A 14643-nucleotide genomic window follows, 5' to 3' on the forward strand; every position below is an offset into this window, starting at 1 on the left:
CATGCACAGCTGTGCTACATCAACACACACAGCTTTGCTATATACTCACAGTTCTGCTGTATACACACAGTTCTGCTACATACACACACAGCTTTCCTGTAGACACACACACGCACAGTTCTGCTACACACACAGTTCTCCTACATCAACACAAACACACACAGCTTTGCTACATACACATACAGCTCAGCTAAACACACACAGGTCTGCTACATCAACACACACAGCTATGCACATCAATAAATACACAGCTTTGCTACATAAATAAAAACACACTTCTGCTGCACACTTAAACTCCATTAAGACGGACCAGCTGGTGGCACGATACGACCGTCGATTAGTAAACTATTAATGATTGGTGGTCGTTTGAATGCTTATTGAGGGTATGTGCACACGCTGCGGATTACTCTGCAGATTTTTCCCGACTGATTTTTGTAAATCCGCAGGTAATCCGCACTGCGGATTTCCTGCGGAACTACCACGGATTTACCGGGATTTTTTTTTTTGCGTTTTTTGTGTATCGGATTTCACATGCGGTTTGACACCTGCGGATTCCTATTATGGAGCAGGTGTAAACCGCTGCGGAATCCGCACAAAGAATTGACATCTGCTACATCTGCATATACAATGCTCACCTACCTTTATAATGTTATATAATTTATTTTCTTAACTATTAAGGAACTTTTTGAAAAAAAAAAATCAATTTACTAGGATAAAATCAAGGTCAGCAAAATATTCACAAAATATGTACAGACATTGATAGATCATCATCAGCCAATAACACAATAATCAATTATGGGGCATCACTGAAATATAATCATACAGCCTCTCCCAAAATGTAATGACTGTGGCTGATAACACATAACACTAGCTTTACATACGGTAGTTAAAGTCTACCCAACAATATTAATACAATGATATTTTTCCGAGTCACAAAGAAGTTCTCCTTATTCCAATAATAACATGTATATGCCAGGCCTGTGTTTGGGTGGAGTAAGTCAATATTGAGAATTTTGGGGATCTCCAAAAGAAACGTTCTGCAGGAAGTGGTCGCTGCCTGGAAAGAGGTGGTGGGGTGGGAGGAAGGGTTAAGTGGTGCAGAAAATCCTTGTAAACAGCTTAATAAGCTCTAAGGTCTACCAGCAGAAGATATGTTCAAGTAAAAAAGCTTCTTAAGCACTAATCAATAACTGAGCGGTAGGAAAGTGCTGAGTCTAATGTTGGAAAAGTTTACTGAAGCCGTAGTATTCGGGCAGATCATTTACCAGCCATCACCCGGATCTGACCAACATTATAAAAGATCATATTATACTTCAACCTAGAATGAAGAAAAGGGCCTCCCAGTGCAAAATCTATAACAGGGTCCCCAGTGAGGACAAAGACACAGGAGGACCCTTTATGGACCCTTTACAGTCCAACAGCCCATCATAATGCAAAATTCTATCTGCTTTGGTGACAGATGTGGGCCCCCTGACCTATTGGGCCCGTGTGGCTATTGTATTTCCGTCTGCCCCTGAGGGTCCCCACCTCTTCAGTTCTCTCAGGTGGCACATGGGCCTTTGGATCCTCTCAGACACCAAGGACTAGGTGCAGGCCCTACTTCTCTGGCCCCTAGGACTACTCTCACACTGACAGGGTCAACTTGGCCAAGCATTACATGGTTTCCAATGTTGGTACCACCTGGCATGGTAATTGGAGGAGAAGGGGAGGTCCCTATCACTTTCTGATGACATGAAGACAATGAGATATCACAATTAGTGATCAGTGAAGTGCTGGGATAACGTCTTATCTGAGCACGCCCGGTAGTTATCCAAGCATCTTGGGCGTGCTCGTTTATTATGTTCGAGTCCCCGCAGCTGCATGATTTGCAGCTGTTAGGCAGACACAACACATGTAGGGATTGCCTGTTTGTCAGGGAATCCCCAAATGTGTTTAGGCTGTTAAACAGCCGCAAATCATACAACTGCGGAGACACGAACATAATAAACGAGCACGTCCAAGATTCTCCGATAGCACCCGATCATGGTAGAATAAGACGTTATCCGAGCACGTTCGCTCATCACTAATCACAATTTCATGGAAAAACCTAAATATCCTGCCATAAACAGTCAGTGCCCGGTGCTCATTGGATTGTGTGAGCGTGCTGCCGAGAAACGCGTTTAATTCTAACTAACCTACAATCGGTAGGTAAGAAAGAAGTAATGAATAATGTCACAGCTGCAGGATCAGACTACACGGGGTTTATTTGTAGTCTGTTACCATGAAGTCCCATAGGTTTGCTACATACATAAAACAGTGGAAGATTTTGTGCAAAATTGCTAAAAAAAATTTAACTTTAGATGTTTTGAAACAATAATAAAATGGTTACAAAGACTCAAAATGATTCCAGACAGGACGCTGTTGAGTCGATCATAATAACAAGAAGTGGAAAGCCCCACTGAGTGTAAATTGAGTCCAATTAATTACGTGCGTAGATTCATTGTGACTTTGTTCTAAAAGGCTTTCATAAATACTAAGTTTATAGGATAATACTGAAAAATAATGACTATGTTCCCAGTGCCTTGTGGAAAGCAGAAAGGCAGGTGAAAGGCTGTCCAATAACGAGACGTGTCCTTCTATTTCTTTAATATCTTGATGATTTTGCTTGTGGTCAGAAAGTCATGGAGACATTATGATTACATGGGGGTAGTGAGGATGTTATCATTGACTTCAATTGGGTTGTCATAGGCATGCTCATATTCTCGGGACCTGAAAATAACAACAGACATATCAATGGCTGAGACTGGAAGATCTTACTACCCACATGTGACAAAACAAAAAGCAATGTAACAACCTAAATATTAGCATGCATGATAAGGAAAATTAATCTATTTCTACTAGGAAACGGTCAACAAGGTGTCCAGTGGTGCAACACAATGACATTACCATAGATGACCTATTTAAAGTGAAATTAAACTTTTTCCCTGACTTCTTACACTCATTATATTATACTGACCTGATCCTGTTTACAAGATTCTTCTTCATCCTGACTGTACTTCTGCCTCAACCTTTCAGATTTACTCCTGGTATTCTCCTTTTTCGGACTCTTATTGACCTCAATTCTATTGTCTAGTTAAGCTTTGGAGCTTCCTTGGTATGTTTAGCCATCCTCCTGGCATTGACCCTTGCCTATCCTGTCTTGTACCATCAACACAACCCTGCCTAACCTCCTCAATAGCTACAGCAAATCGGCTACAATCTGGAGATCTGGCGTACCTCTGATGGCTACCATCTTGGGATCTGGCGTACCTCTGGCAGCTACGATCTGTGAGTCTGGTGTACCTCTGTTGGCTACAATCTGGAGATCTGGCGTACTTCGGCAACTACAATCTGGGGATCTGGTGTACCTCTCTCGGCTACAATCTGGGGATCTGGCATACTTCTGGCGGCTACAATCTGGGGATCTGGCATACTTCCGGCAGCTACAATCTGGGGATCTGGTGTACCTCTCTCGGCTACAATCTGGGGATCTGGCATACTTCTGGCGGCTACAATCTGGGGATCTGGCATACTTCCGGCAGCTACAATCTGGGGATCTGGTGTACCTCTCTCGGCTACAATCTGGGGATCTGGCATACTTCTGGCGGCTACAATCGGGGGATCTGGCATACTTCCGGCAGCTACAATCTGGGGATCTGGTGTACCTCTCTCGGCTACAATCTGGGGATCTGGCATACTTCTGGCGGCTACAATCTGGGGATCTGGCATACTTCCGGCGGCTACAATCTGGGGATCTGGTGTACCGCTGGCAATTGAAATCTGGGGATCTGACATACTTCTGAAGGCTACAATCTGGGGATCTGACGACCTCTGGTAGCTACGATTTGGTGATCTGGCATACCTCTGATGGCTACAATCTGGGGATCTGGCGTATCTCTGGCAACTACAATCTGGGGATCTAATCGGGAAAGTTAAAAGCTCTGTGAGGATGTTATGGGTGTGTCCCTTAAGGCCCTCAAATATATATATAAGATGGAATTCGGCAGAACCACGTGATCATCTGATGTGTATGGGACCATCCCGACTCTACCATGATAGATGATGTTTGAAGGATCTGGCTGTTGGAATTTCAATGGTCGATAGTTTTATTTTTCAGGGGAGACGTCTGGCAGTGGCTTTCTCCTCTCCGCATGCAAGGCTCAGTGCTCATGTAAGAGAGAGAGAGCTGTTCGGCTGTCAACTATCTTGTGTATGGCCATCTTTAGTTTCTCTGCCCAAGTTAGTAGGCGCCAAACAGTCATAAGTCCATGTGATTGCAGAGGATTCAGATGTTCCTAGTCATGAAGTTATCATTAGAATCAAGAGCTACCATGTAGGCAGCAGCAGGAGGTTTCTTTACTTTTCTAAAAGGGCTAAAAGTAAGTAAAAACAGCAAAAACAATAATGATACATTGCAAAGAAGCTGGAGTACATACTTTGTAACTGGAGTCTCCATCACAGGTAGGAGTTATACTTTAGTTGACCATACATTTCATGTAGCTGTCAGCCACAGCTTTTCATCCTGATCTACTCATGTACATGCATGCTCTGCCTGGGCGAGTGTGCATGTATACTCAATGGGAATAGGGGAGTAAGGAACTACCAGAAGCTTATCTAGGGGGAGACAAGACCAAGCCTTCGTTCCCCTAATACTTGCCATTAGAGGAGAGTATGGACACCCTCATACACATCAGATGATCCGCTGCCCCCCAAGAAATTGTCAGGTTAAGCCAACATTCATCTAATTTGTATTGTCCCCTTTACACTTGACTTGTACGGAATTACAGTTTAGAAGTCTAATGTGCTCCATTGTTATCCATACCTGCTGGTGTATTGACCATAGGTGCCATTAGGAATAGCAGCATCGCCATGGACCTTAGATTCTCCTTTAGGGTCTGACTCTATGTTGGATCTGGAGAAGAATAATTACATTATAACTATGAAATTAAGTAAAAGTAAAAATGAGTTATACATCATACACATGCAAGAAATAAAATATGTATGGGCATAAACCAGCAATTCATAGGTATCTCTAAACTGGGAAAAATGGACTGGACGGAATAAATTTTAACATATTAAATTATTTAGGAGATATTATTTTCGGAGGCGTAGAGTAGTTATTTTGCAAATAGTCATGACTAAAAAATATCTTTTAAGTCTGTAAGAGGTTGTCAGCTCAAAAAGGCAACCTCAAGACATCCTAGGAGCTAGCCAGTCCATCTAGCAGGTCCTAGACGTAACCTGGGCATCACGCTTTACAACTTGACTTACAACAGGGCCACCTGGGTTGCACCCACGGAGTAGATGCTGGCCAGAGGAGCGAGTATGACACAAGTGTAAAACTAGCTTGATATGTGGAGAGCAGAACCGTGGAGGACAGTACCAAGGATGAGAAAAAAACACAGTCCGAGGAATAGCTACTAGTAAGTCAGATAAAAAAAACTAAGACAGTTGAGCTGGCAAGGTTACGGTAAAGCCAGAATCAGAATATCAGCAGATATGGCACCAGAGATGTATGGGGTAACCAAATACTCCAATACTCAATAACTGGCAGCTCCCAGCAGACTGATGGGATTTTAAATAGGGTGCGGTATAGCCCCATAGAACACAGCAGGGAACTGATTCCACCTGCTGAGTAGTTGGGCTGGAAACACCCATTCACGTGGCTAGGCGCCACCATAAGTCTCAGCCACAGCAGTCTTCTTAGCTGGTCACGTCACCTCTTACATCACCAAAACCGCTTGCAGAGTGTATACAGAGGTGTCTGGTGACAGATACAGACGGTCTGGATAAGGATAAAACAATATCCATCTGCAAACAATCTTTCATAGTCTAACTCTACAGCCGCTCCTTCCCTTCCTTCCGTCTTCTGTGTTTGGCTAATATACATTTAGCAGATTAGCAAGAAATAGGGCGCAGATGGGAAGGACTATGGCTGAAGGGCCAGACTACACAGGGTTTGTTTGTTTGTAGTCTGTTACCAAGGTGATACATAGATGTGTATAGGAGCAGTAGACACAAAACAATGAGACATGTTTAATAAAAACTGTTTGCAATGTTGCACTATTTTTGATGCATTGGGACAATAAAAATAGCTTCTCATTAAATCAGTAAACATAAATATATTTAACATATACAAAGAAAGAAGAAAATGTGGCACTCACCAGCTTGTGCTGCGATAAAAAAAGTCCTTTATTGCTCCATAGTGTGGACTGAGGACATCATAATAACAGCTGCAGGTATATGCGAGGGTGCAAGGTGACCAAGGACGACGGCCGTTTCGTGCGGACTGCGCTTCAACGGGTCCAGGTGCGTGAAGCGCAGTCCGCGCGAAACGGCCGTCGTCCTCGGTCACCTTGCACCCTCGCATATACCTGCAGCTGTTATTATGATGTCCTCAGTCCACGCTATGGTGCAATAAAGGACTTTTTTTCGCATCACAAGCTGGTGAGTGCCACATTTTCTTCTTTCTTTGTATATGTTGCTCTTTAACTGCTAATCAATGTTGAGCACCAGTGCAAGATACCACCTGATAGTGTACAGGGAACTTTTGCTGCTGCAGCCACAGAAGACTGCAGGTGTAGCTTAGTGCCGTTCTACTTTTCTCTAAGAAATTCATCATAAATATATTTAAGACTCTATTTGCACGATGTGAATCGTCATGGGCAGGAAAGTACAGTATATCCCGTACAATGCACAGGAAATACAGCAGGCATTCCAATCTCTTCCTGAACGTAAACTTTACATATTTCATCAGTGAGTCTATTGTCCTAGATCCCTGGTGACGTTTTACTACAGTCGCTGCAATGAATCCTTGCATGGCAGCATTTGACCCCTCTCTCCCGCTTATCCTTCCACTTTCCCCGGTGTGAGCAATACAGGAGAGATTTGGCTGTAGCTGGGTGGCAGTTTGCTGCAACAGAAATGTGACAGATGCTGCACTGTTAATTTAGAATCATCCAGCAACTATAGGGGTTAAAATGGTTATAGCCACAGAGGATGCTGGGAAAGTTGTTATTGTGTCCTGAACATCCAAGAGTAAGATGTGTGCTAGAGAGTCTCCTGTCAGACTGAAATCAGACAAGCTGTATACTGTAGATCAGCTCTTCCTGGGAAGCGATTGCTGTAATCAATCAGCAGTCAGGACAGCCTAGAGCATCTTTATTACCTTAACATAAAAGTGAGAGAGCTACAGCACCGGACTCATCCCCTTCCCCCCCACCTCACTGCATGAGGAAGGTACAGTTCTGCTTACGTAAAGACACTATGTGTAAAGAGAAATTATCTGTAAAGATACTTCCATATATGTTGATGAAGCATTGCATGAAGAGAAGTTATTCTGTGGGATGAAAAGAAGCTTGAATAAAACCCCTGTGATCAACTCCAGCTCAGAATTGTGTCATAACTGTGTGCCTGTAAACCATTACCTCCCCTCTACTGTGAAGAATTATAATTAGTGATGAGCGAATATACTCGTTACTCGAGATTTCTCGAGCACGCTCGGGGGTCCTCCGAGTATTTTTTAGTGCTCAGAGATTTAGTTTTCATCACCGCAGCTGAATGGCTGAATGATTTACATCTGTTAGCCAGCATAAGTACATGTGGGGGTTGCCTGGTTGCTAGGACCAGGACGCCCGAGCATGCTCGAGAAATCTCGAGTAACGAGTATATTCGCTCATCACTAATTATAATTAATGGTCGCCCTGAGTAAGATTTCCCCAGGATTCCAAAAAGATCTCATGTTTCCTTTGTACAGCCTTTATATACTGAGTGGCATCCGTGCGACAGAAACCTCCCCCATTACATTTTATGACATTTTTATAGTCCCCCACCAGTTTTACTGAGCCCCACTTCATTATAATGTTACAGTAAGAAGAGGAAGAAGACAATTGTTACTGAAAGTAGTTTTCAGCAAGATGGCTAATAGTCGAGCAGGTTGACAGATAAGTGTTTGACTCTTTTTATTTTAACTCAATGCCTTGATGATATTCCCAGGCAGACTAAAGGGTGTTGCCAACCTAATGTCATGTCTAAGACTGGCACTGGGATTAAATTGTGTGAGCATCCGGTGAATAAAAAATCACCCAGGCAAGAAATAAAAGCAAAGCTGATACCTGGGTGGAGTATGCTTTTTGTAATCCTATAGCATACGCCACATGGAAGTTGTCACACCTATTATTAGGCAATGCAAGAGAATAAAACATGTTAACACACTACTTGAGAAAATCCTATGTGATCCTTAAAGGGACCCTGTAAGAAACTTCTACGCCCCCAAAACATGTATATGTCTGTGTAGCTCTTTAAAAGATAAGCAAGTTGATTTTTTAATGACCCCAAAGTGATGCTCCAGCTCTTTATATATGTCTTTGAAGGCGCATAGGGGAGTGACGACTTACGTACAGCTCCTTAGACTGACGCTGTATTCCCTGCCTAGCTCCACTCTCCTCTGGTTGATTAACAGGTCATTGGCTCTGATATCTGGAGGGAATATAGCATGAGGCTGAGGAGCTGTAAATGCATCGTCATGTCCTTCACTTCCGGAGCAACGCTTTGGGGTCATAAAGAGATATAAGATAGACTGCCAGCACAGTGAGATGTCCTATTAGACTTTATAGAGAGGAGAGGAGAAAGGAAGAGCAGGGAGAGAAAATGACCAGAGAGAGACACAGAAAGATCTTTCTACCAAGAAACATCATGCACAGGCCGCTCCTGCCGGTGATCATGCTGCTTCCACTGACGTCATGTTGTCAGAGCAGGGACTTCCCTTTCATTCTGCTCTGTTGACGGCGTGTGACTGTCAGCGTCTTCTAATTGACAGCCAACTCCCCTCTGCCTAATTGCGGGAAGCTGGCTGTCAATCAACATTATGCCGGAAGTCATGCCCTGTCAACAGAGCAGCTCAGAAGAGGAAGAACTTCTCTGTTGACATGAAGCAGCTGAATCGCCGGCAAGACCAGTCAGTAGCTGCTCTAAGCTGGTGCCGGGTAGAACAGGCAGATAGTTAGCAATAGTTTATTGTATCATAGTGAAAAAAAAAAATAGTCCTGGACAACCCCTTTAAGGGGAGCTCACTATATACAGATTGATCCCAGCTGTAGACACCTTATGAATTGAGCTCCCCCTAGTGCAGGCGGCATAAAGTAAGAATGTAAGAAGATATCAATTCCGAAAAATAGACTACTCCTATATAAAACAGAACTGATACATATCTAAAAGTCCATCTCCCTGAGAAGACCACAGCTTCTCCAGGTCAGATTTCCTCAGTTCAGCCATATATTATGCACATCTATGCTGCCATTTTCCTTCCTCGCCTCCTCTAGAAGACCACCGTACAATGCCATGGTGGTCATCTCACAGAGGTTTTATTGTGTTCAGAAACTCTTTTACATTCTGATTCTCCCAGTAAGGGAAATCTGTCCTTTTTACAAAAGTAACAACTGCCACATTCATAGCATTTATAAATCTTCTACCTCGATGGAACATTTCCATATGAATGTAACCAGCAATCATCTATAAACACAAATTCAGCGTACCCCTAAAGGCACCAAACCTTGTGCCAAGTGCTCACTTCTCTTCGGGGAAACGGAAATAACAAAATGTATCAATTTTGCATGAAAAATAAATTGCTAATTAAATTTTGGTAGCTCGGAAGAATAAGGCAATTAACTCCTTCTGATGTCAACCCTTAAAGGCATTGTCCAGCCAAATAAGAAGTTGTTTATTTGTGCTGAATTGACTAATCTCCTATCATTAGGATAGATCCACTGATTCCAGCGCTGTTTCATTCCACTACTTGGTTTGTTCCGTTACACAAAATGAGCTGCTTTTCTTCTCTCTGTTGGCGCATGACAAGTTCCATGTTAAAATGGGCTGGCTATCTGTCTCAGTTAACTAAGCCAGCCCCCTTCTCTGTCTCAGCATCAGCATTGATAGAACAAGGGGCTGACTACGGTAAGTAATGAACACAACCAGACAGTCATCCCTATACAAGCACTTTTGTCTAGTCATGTGCCAACACATATGGAAAGGGGAGCTTGATTTCTGTGTTGGAACGTACCGAGAAGTGGAGCCATCCAACGTAGAAATCAAGAGATCAAGGCAGGTATCCAGATGAGGATAAATCCACTGAAATTTCCTAAAAAAATCCAACACAGAAACAAGAATTAATTTTCTGTGAAATGGTCAGTGGAGGACCATAGCCTTGCTTGGTCCATAAAGTTTGGGCTTCGTTCCAACCAGAGACCTATGTCCTAAAACTAGTGGTCATATGGCTGGGGAGGAAGAAGAAGGGGAATACAAAATGAAAGACGACCGAAGATTGTTATTTTTTTCTGGTTTGTGTGAAAATGAGGCTTTTTCCCCCGAAGGAAAGCAATTGTTTGGACAGGTTCCTATGCCACTAATGACAACCTCGACTCTAGATCTAAACTTCTAGTGGTAATAAAGGATATGTCTGTACGAAGACTCCTGCACAGATCTTCTCAACAGCAAAAAGAAGCTGCTGTAATGGCTCTCAAATGCTGACAAGCTTGGACTGGCCCACAGGACGACAGGTGAATCCTCCGGTGGGCCGCTCGGCAGGAGTGACCACAACCCTCTCATATGAGCAATCCTTGAATCACTATGTACAGATAAAGGCAATCAAGTTCATTGCTATATAAATTTTTATACGTAGATGATAAGTGGAGCCCTGGAGTTTGTTACTGGCTGGCCCTTGGCAACCCAGTCCGATACTACAATAGGAATTTGGTAAAAGTCATCTATAATGGCCGATTTTGATTATAGAAGACGACTGTCAAACATTCAGTATCGATCAAAAACTCGGTCGGGCATATTGGATTTTTGGGGCTGATAATAAGCACTGGCTGCATCATCAACCCAAAAAATCCAATAAGGCCAAAGCAGACAAAAAAGCTTTATTTTCCACGGACTAATGACTTTTCGTTCCCTATTGGCCCATTTTTGTCATGTGTTTATGAGGACCTTAAAGGGGTGTTCTTAAGTTTCAAAGTTATCCCCTCTCTACGGGGTAGGAGATAATGCTACGATCGCTGGAGGCCACGGTGGTCGGAACCAGGGCTGAGTGGAGTGCACACGAATCCTCCATTCATTCTTAATCAGAGCGCTGGAGATTGGCTGATCTTTGGCACTTTTATTGGAATGAATGCCCTAAGCTCCATTTAGTTCTCGTGACCAATGGGGGCCACGGCGATTGAACCTCCAGCACTAAAGACGTTATCTCCTATCCTGTGGATCCTGTGGCTAGGGTATAACTTCCAAACTTGAAAATACCCCAATAAGTATCATTCTGGGATTGGGATGAGCAAAATACATCCGAGATTCTATTTTTTGCTGGTTGGTCATTCTAAGCTGTATTTACATAAAACTAGAAAAAAAAGTGAATAGATAATTCTTTCCATTAAGTAAAAACTAACAACCATGCAGGAAAGGGAGATGTGACCTGAGCAGTCCAGTATTTTACATAGGAGAACAACTCTCAAGAAACCGTCCAGATCTCCATCATTGGGCTTAAACATTTCTGAACGTCTTAAATACAAGCGTTTCATATGCATACCCTCTTCTATAATGCACCCCACAATTACAGATAATGCACCCCGTCTTGCAGTAACAGAAGCCACGTTCTTATGTTTGCACATTCCGTTGAGAAGTCGATGACTCCGTACTGCCACCTTACTGCTAGAACTGGTGGAAAAACTCCATTCACGAATGTAGGATCCTCCTCTCTCATAGATGCATCTTCTTCTGCCCTAATCTGAATGCTGACTACAAACCTTTGTACCCTCCGAGAGACGAGGGTTTTTCATACAAATAAGTAACTAGATTACAAATTACCCACTGTCTCCTGCCGTGCTACAAGTAACACATCAATGGACTTGTCCAGGATTAGAAAAGATGGCTCCTTTCTTCCAAATAGTCCACGTGTTGATGATGGCAGCATGGCACATTCATGTTACTGGAGCTGCAGTACCAGACATGCCCAATAGACAGGTGAGGCGCTGTTTTTGAAGGCAGATCAGTTTGTTTTCTAATCCAGGGGAAACTTTTGCTTTCCCCTTTTTGGTACCATACATTCAAAATACTTACTTAGATGATTTCTTCAAAACGATCTTGGCCACATAGATCACAAGAACAAGGAAAAGGAAAACGGTCACTGCAATTAGACCTGTGCCCCATTGAGGAATCTTCCTGGCCTGCTTGCTGGTCTCTGTAGTACAAATATCAAGATTTTAGACATTAGTTCCATCAATTGTTATGAACAGAGATATAACATGAAGTTCTCTGGCCCTAATGCACAATAGGTAATAACCCACCCGGCCCCCCAAAAAATCGCACATCATTCATAGTACTGGGCATAGGGACTTTTGTGACTCCTCAAGCTCAGGTGCCCCATATTGTTATGAATATCCATGATTTTCCAACTTCTAGCACCGTGGCATTCCTTGTCCAGGGGATATGACTATGATTTTTTGAGTTCTTCAACATCAAACCCCTTTGATGGTCTGATTTAGAAAAGAACCTCATCACTTAGAATGACTGGAGACTACAAGAAGCATCTTTCTCTCTGGAAGACCCGACATGTCCTTGTACTACATAGACAGATCATTGACTTTAATGAGAGCAGTGTAATGCTTCATTTTCCCTGCGGGAGCGCTGCAGGGAAACTGAGCCCCTGCTGCCAGTTTCCACAAAATATAGCTGAAAGAGACTGGATTCAGGAGTGGAATAATCGGTGACCTAAAAAAAAAGAGTTGTCCATTTTGGGCCAAAGCTGTCTATGGCAAAATCCCTTTAACACCTAGTGTTTAGCGCCGCACCGTCCAGGACAATTTTCTGATACATCAAGGCACATAAGGGTTCCTCTTAGACCATACTCAGATAGAGTTTTTGTGAGGTTATTGGAGCTGATCGTCTCCAAAATCTTTCTGTTCCAAAATCCTTGGAAAGCTCTTTCTATAAACTTCTGTGGGAAATCCACTTTCTGGAGGAGTTTTCCTTTTAGCTTTTTTTTTTTTTTTTTTTAAATCCCTGAAGAGGTATTGTAAAACAGTTGGTATAGGAAAATAAAAGCAGATCCTAAAGGAATCCACTCCAAACTAGGCAATACCCAATCAGAAAAAAAATCTTCAGGGGAAAAGAAAAAACTTTTCAAAAACTTTTCAGGAAAAGAAAAACTTCCCCAACCCCCCAAAAAATAAACACAATTCAGAAGCAGTTTCTGCTTAAACACCCCAATAATTCCAGGCCTTTTTTGTGACAAAGACCGCACTGGATTAGTGATTTTTCTTGCTGAGATGTTCATTGGATGGTAACCCAGACTTCTTCTACTCGGGGAAGGCGCAGTAACAATGGTGTGTTTATCTGCCCTATTACACAATGGAGCTGGGCTAACAGCAGGTGATTCATGAGCTTTTGTAAATGTCTTACTTATTACCCATGTTATTTCACAAGCCACAATTTACAAAAAAAAAATACCATAAAATAAATCAAGACAAAAATATACACACACAGTGACGTGCAAGCCGAAAAAAAAGTAGCAAGCGCCAGCGGCCCCAAGATTCCTGGCCCCGATATGCAGAGCTGTTTGTTTGCATAAGTCTTCAGCTAATGGCACTCGAGAGTTTTTTCACAGTCAGACATTATTATTACAGACCTATGGACTTACAGAACCTTGCACAGTCATTCACCATACACATCTTAGAGGGGCTTTCCTACTAAATTCATTTATTAATTCCACGAGATAGGGGGACAAATATTTCATTGCTGGGGAACCTCCACCAAGAACGATGTGCCACATATCCATGTGTGACCACTGGTGATGATCGAGCATGCTCGGATAAGGTGTTATCTGAGCATGCTCGGGTTCTAACCGAGGGTCTTCAGCATGCTCAAAAAATATGTTCTAGTCCCCGCGGCTGCATGTCTTACCACTGTTCGACAACCCCAACACATGCCGGGATTGCCTGTTTGTTAGAAAGTTTATCAGCTGTCATACAGCCACGAGATGTGCAGCCGCGGGGACTAGAACATATTTTTTGAGCATGCTGAAGACCCTCGGTTAGTACCTGAGCATGCTCAGATAACACCTTATCCGACCACGTTTGCTCATCACTAATGAGGAATGGAAGCACAGAGAATATTAAGATCCTTTACTCCATACGCTGTGTATAAGCATAAGATAAAATCAAGTGCATGTAATGGAGAACATCCCAGTAACACCACAACCTACCTGACTGGCAGGAGACTGGTCCTAGAGAGAGAAGCAGCAGGGCGATGAGCTGCAGGTACCCCATAATTACACCGATCAGGAAAATAAACTCCGATCACAGAGATCGGGAAGAGGAAGAATTCCTCTGCAGTTAATGCTCAACCTGCCAGGTATTTGGCAACACCTCTCCACATTGGGAGGGACCTGACGGCTCCGGTCACAGGAGCTAATTCATCACCTTGTAAAAAACCAACCGTCACATCACTAATCTGGAAGCCACAAGTCACCGGCAGATATCACAAGCTTCTTGTATCTGTTATCAAACTATGGGGCAGATGTTAAACGAAAGAGGATCTTCGTCTTTATATAAAATTAACTCTGCACCAAAACATGGCGCG

At 42.9% G+C, this 14643-nt stretch overlaps 1 protein-coding gene across 1 annotated transcript; it reads right to left on the bottom strand.

Moving 5' to 3' along the window:
- Positions 1 to 646: 646 nt before the first annotated feature.
- PDZK1IP1 (PDZK1 interacting protein 1) lies at positions 647 to 14398 on the bottom strand. Its single transcript, XM_077278163.1, has 4 exons — positions 14267 to 14398; positions 12124 to 12244; positions 4841 to 4930; positions 647 to 2748 (listed from the first exon to the last, which is right to left on the bottom strand). Exons 1-4 carry the CDS (start codon positions 14328 to 14330, stop codon positions 2676 to 2678), a joined length of 348 nt encoding a protein of 115 aa, XP_077134278.1. The 5' UTR covers positions 14331 to 14398; the 3' UTR covers positions 647 to 2675.
- Between the last annotated feature and the right edge of the window lie 245 nt (positions 14399 to 14643).

The sequence above is a fragment of the Ranitomeya variabilis genome, chromosome 8, assembly GCF_051348905.1.
Source record: "Ranitomeya variabilis isolate aRanVar5 chromosome 8, aRanVar5.hap1, whole genome shotgun sequence".
Lineage (NCBI taxonomy): Eukaryota > Metazoa > Chordata > Amphibia > Anura > Dendrobatidae > Ranitomeya > Ranitomeya variabilis.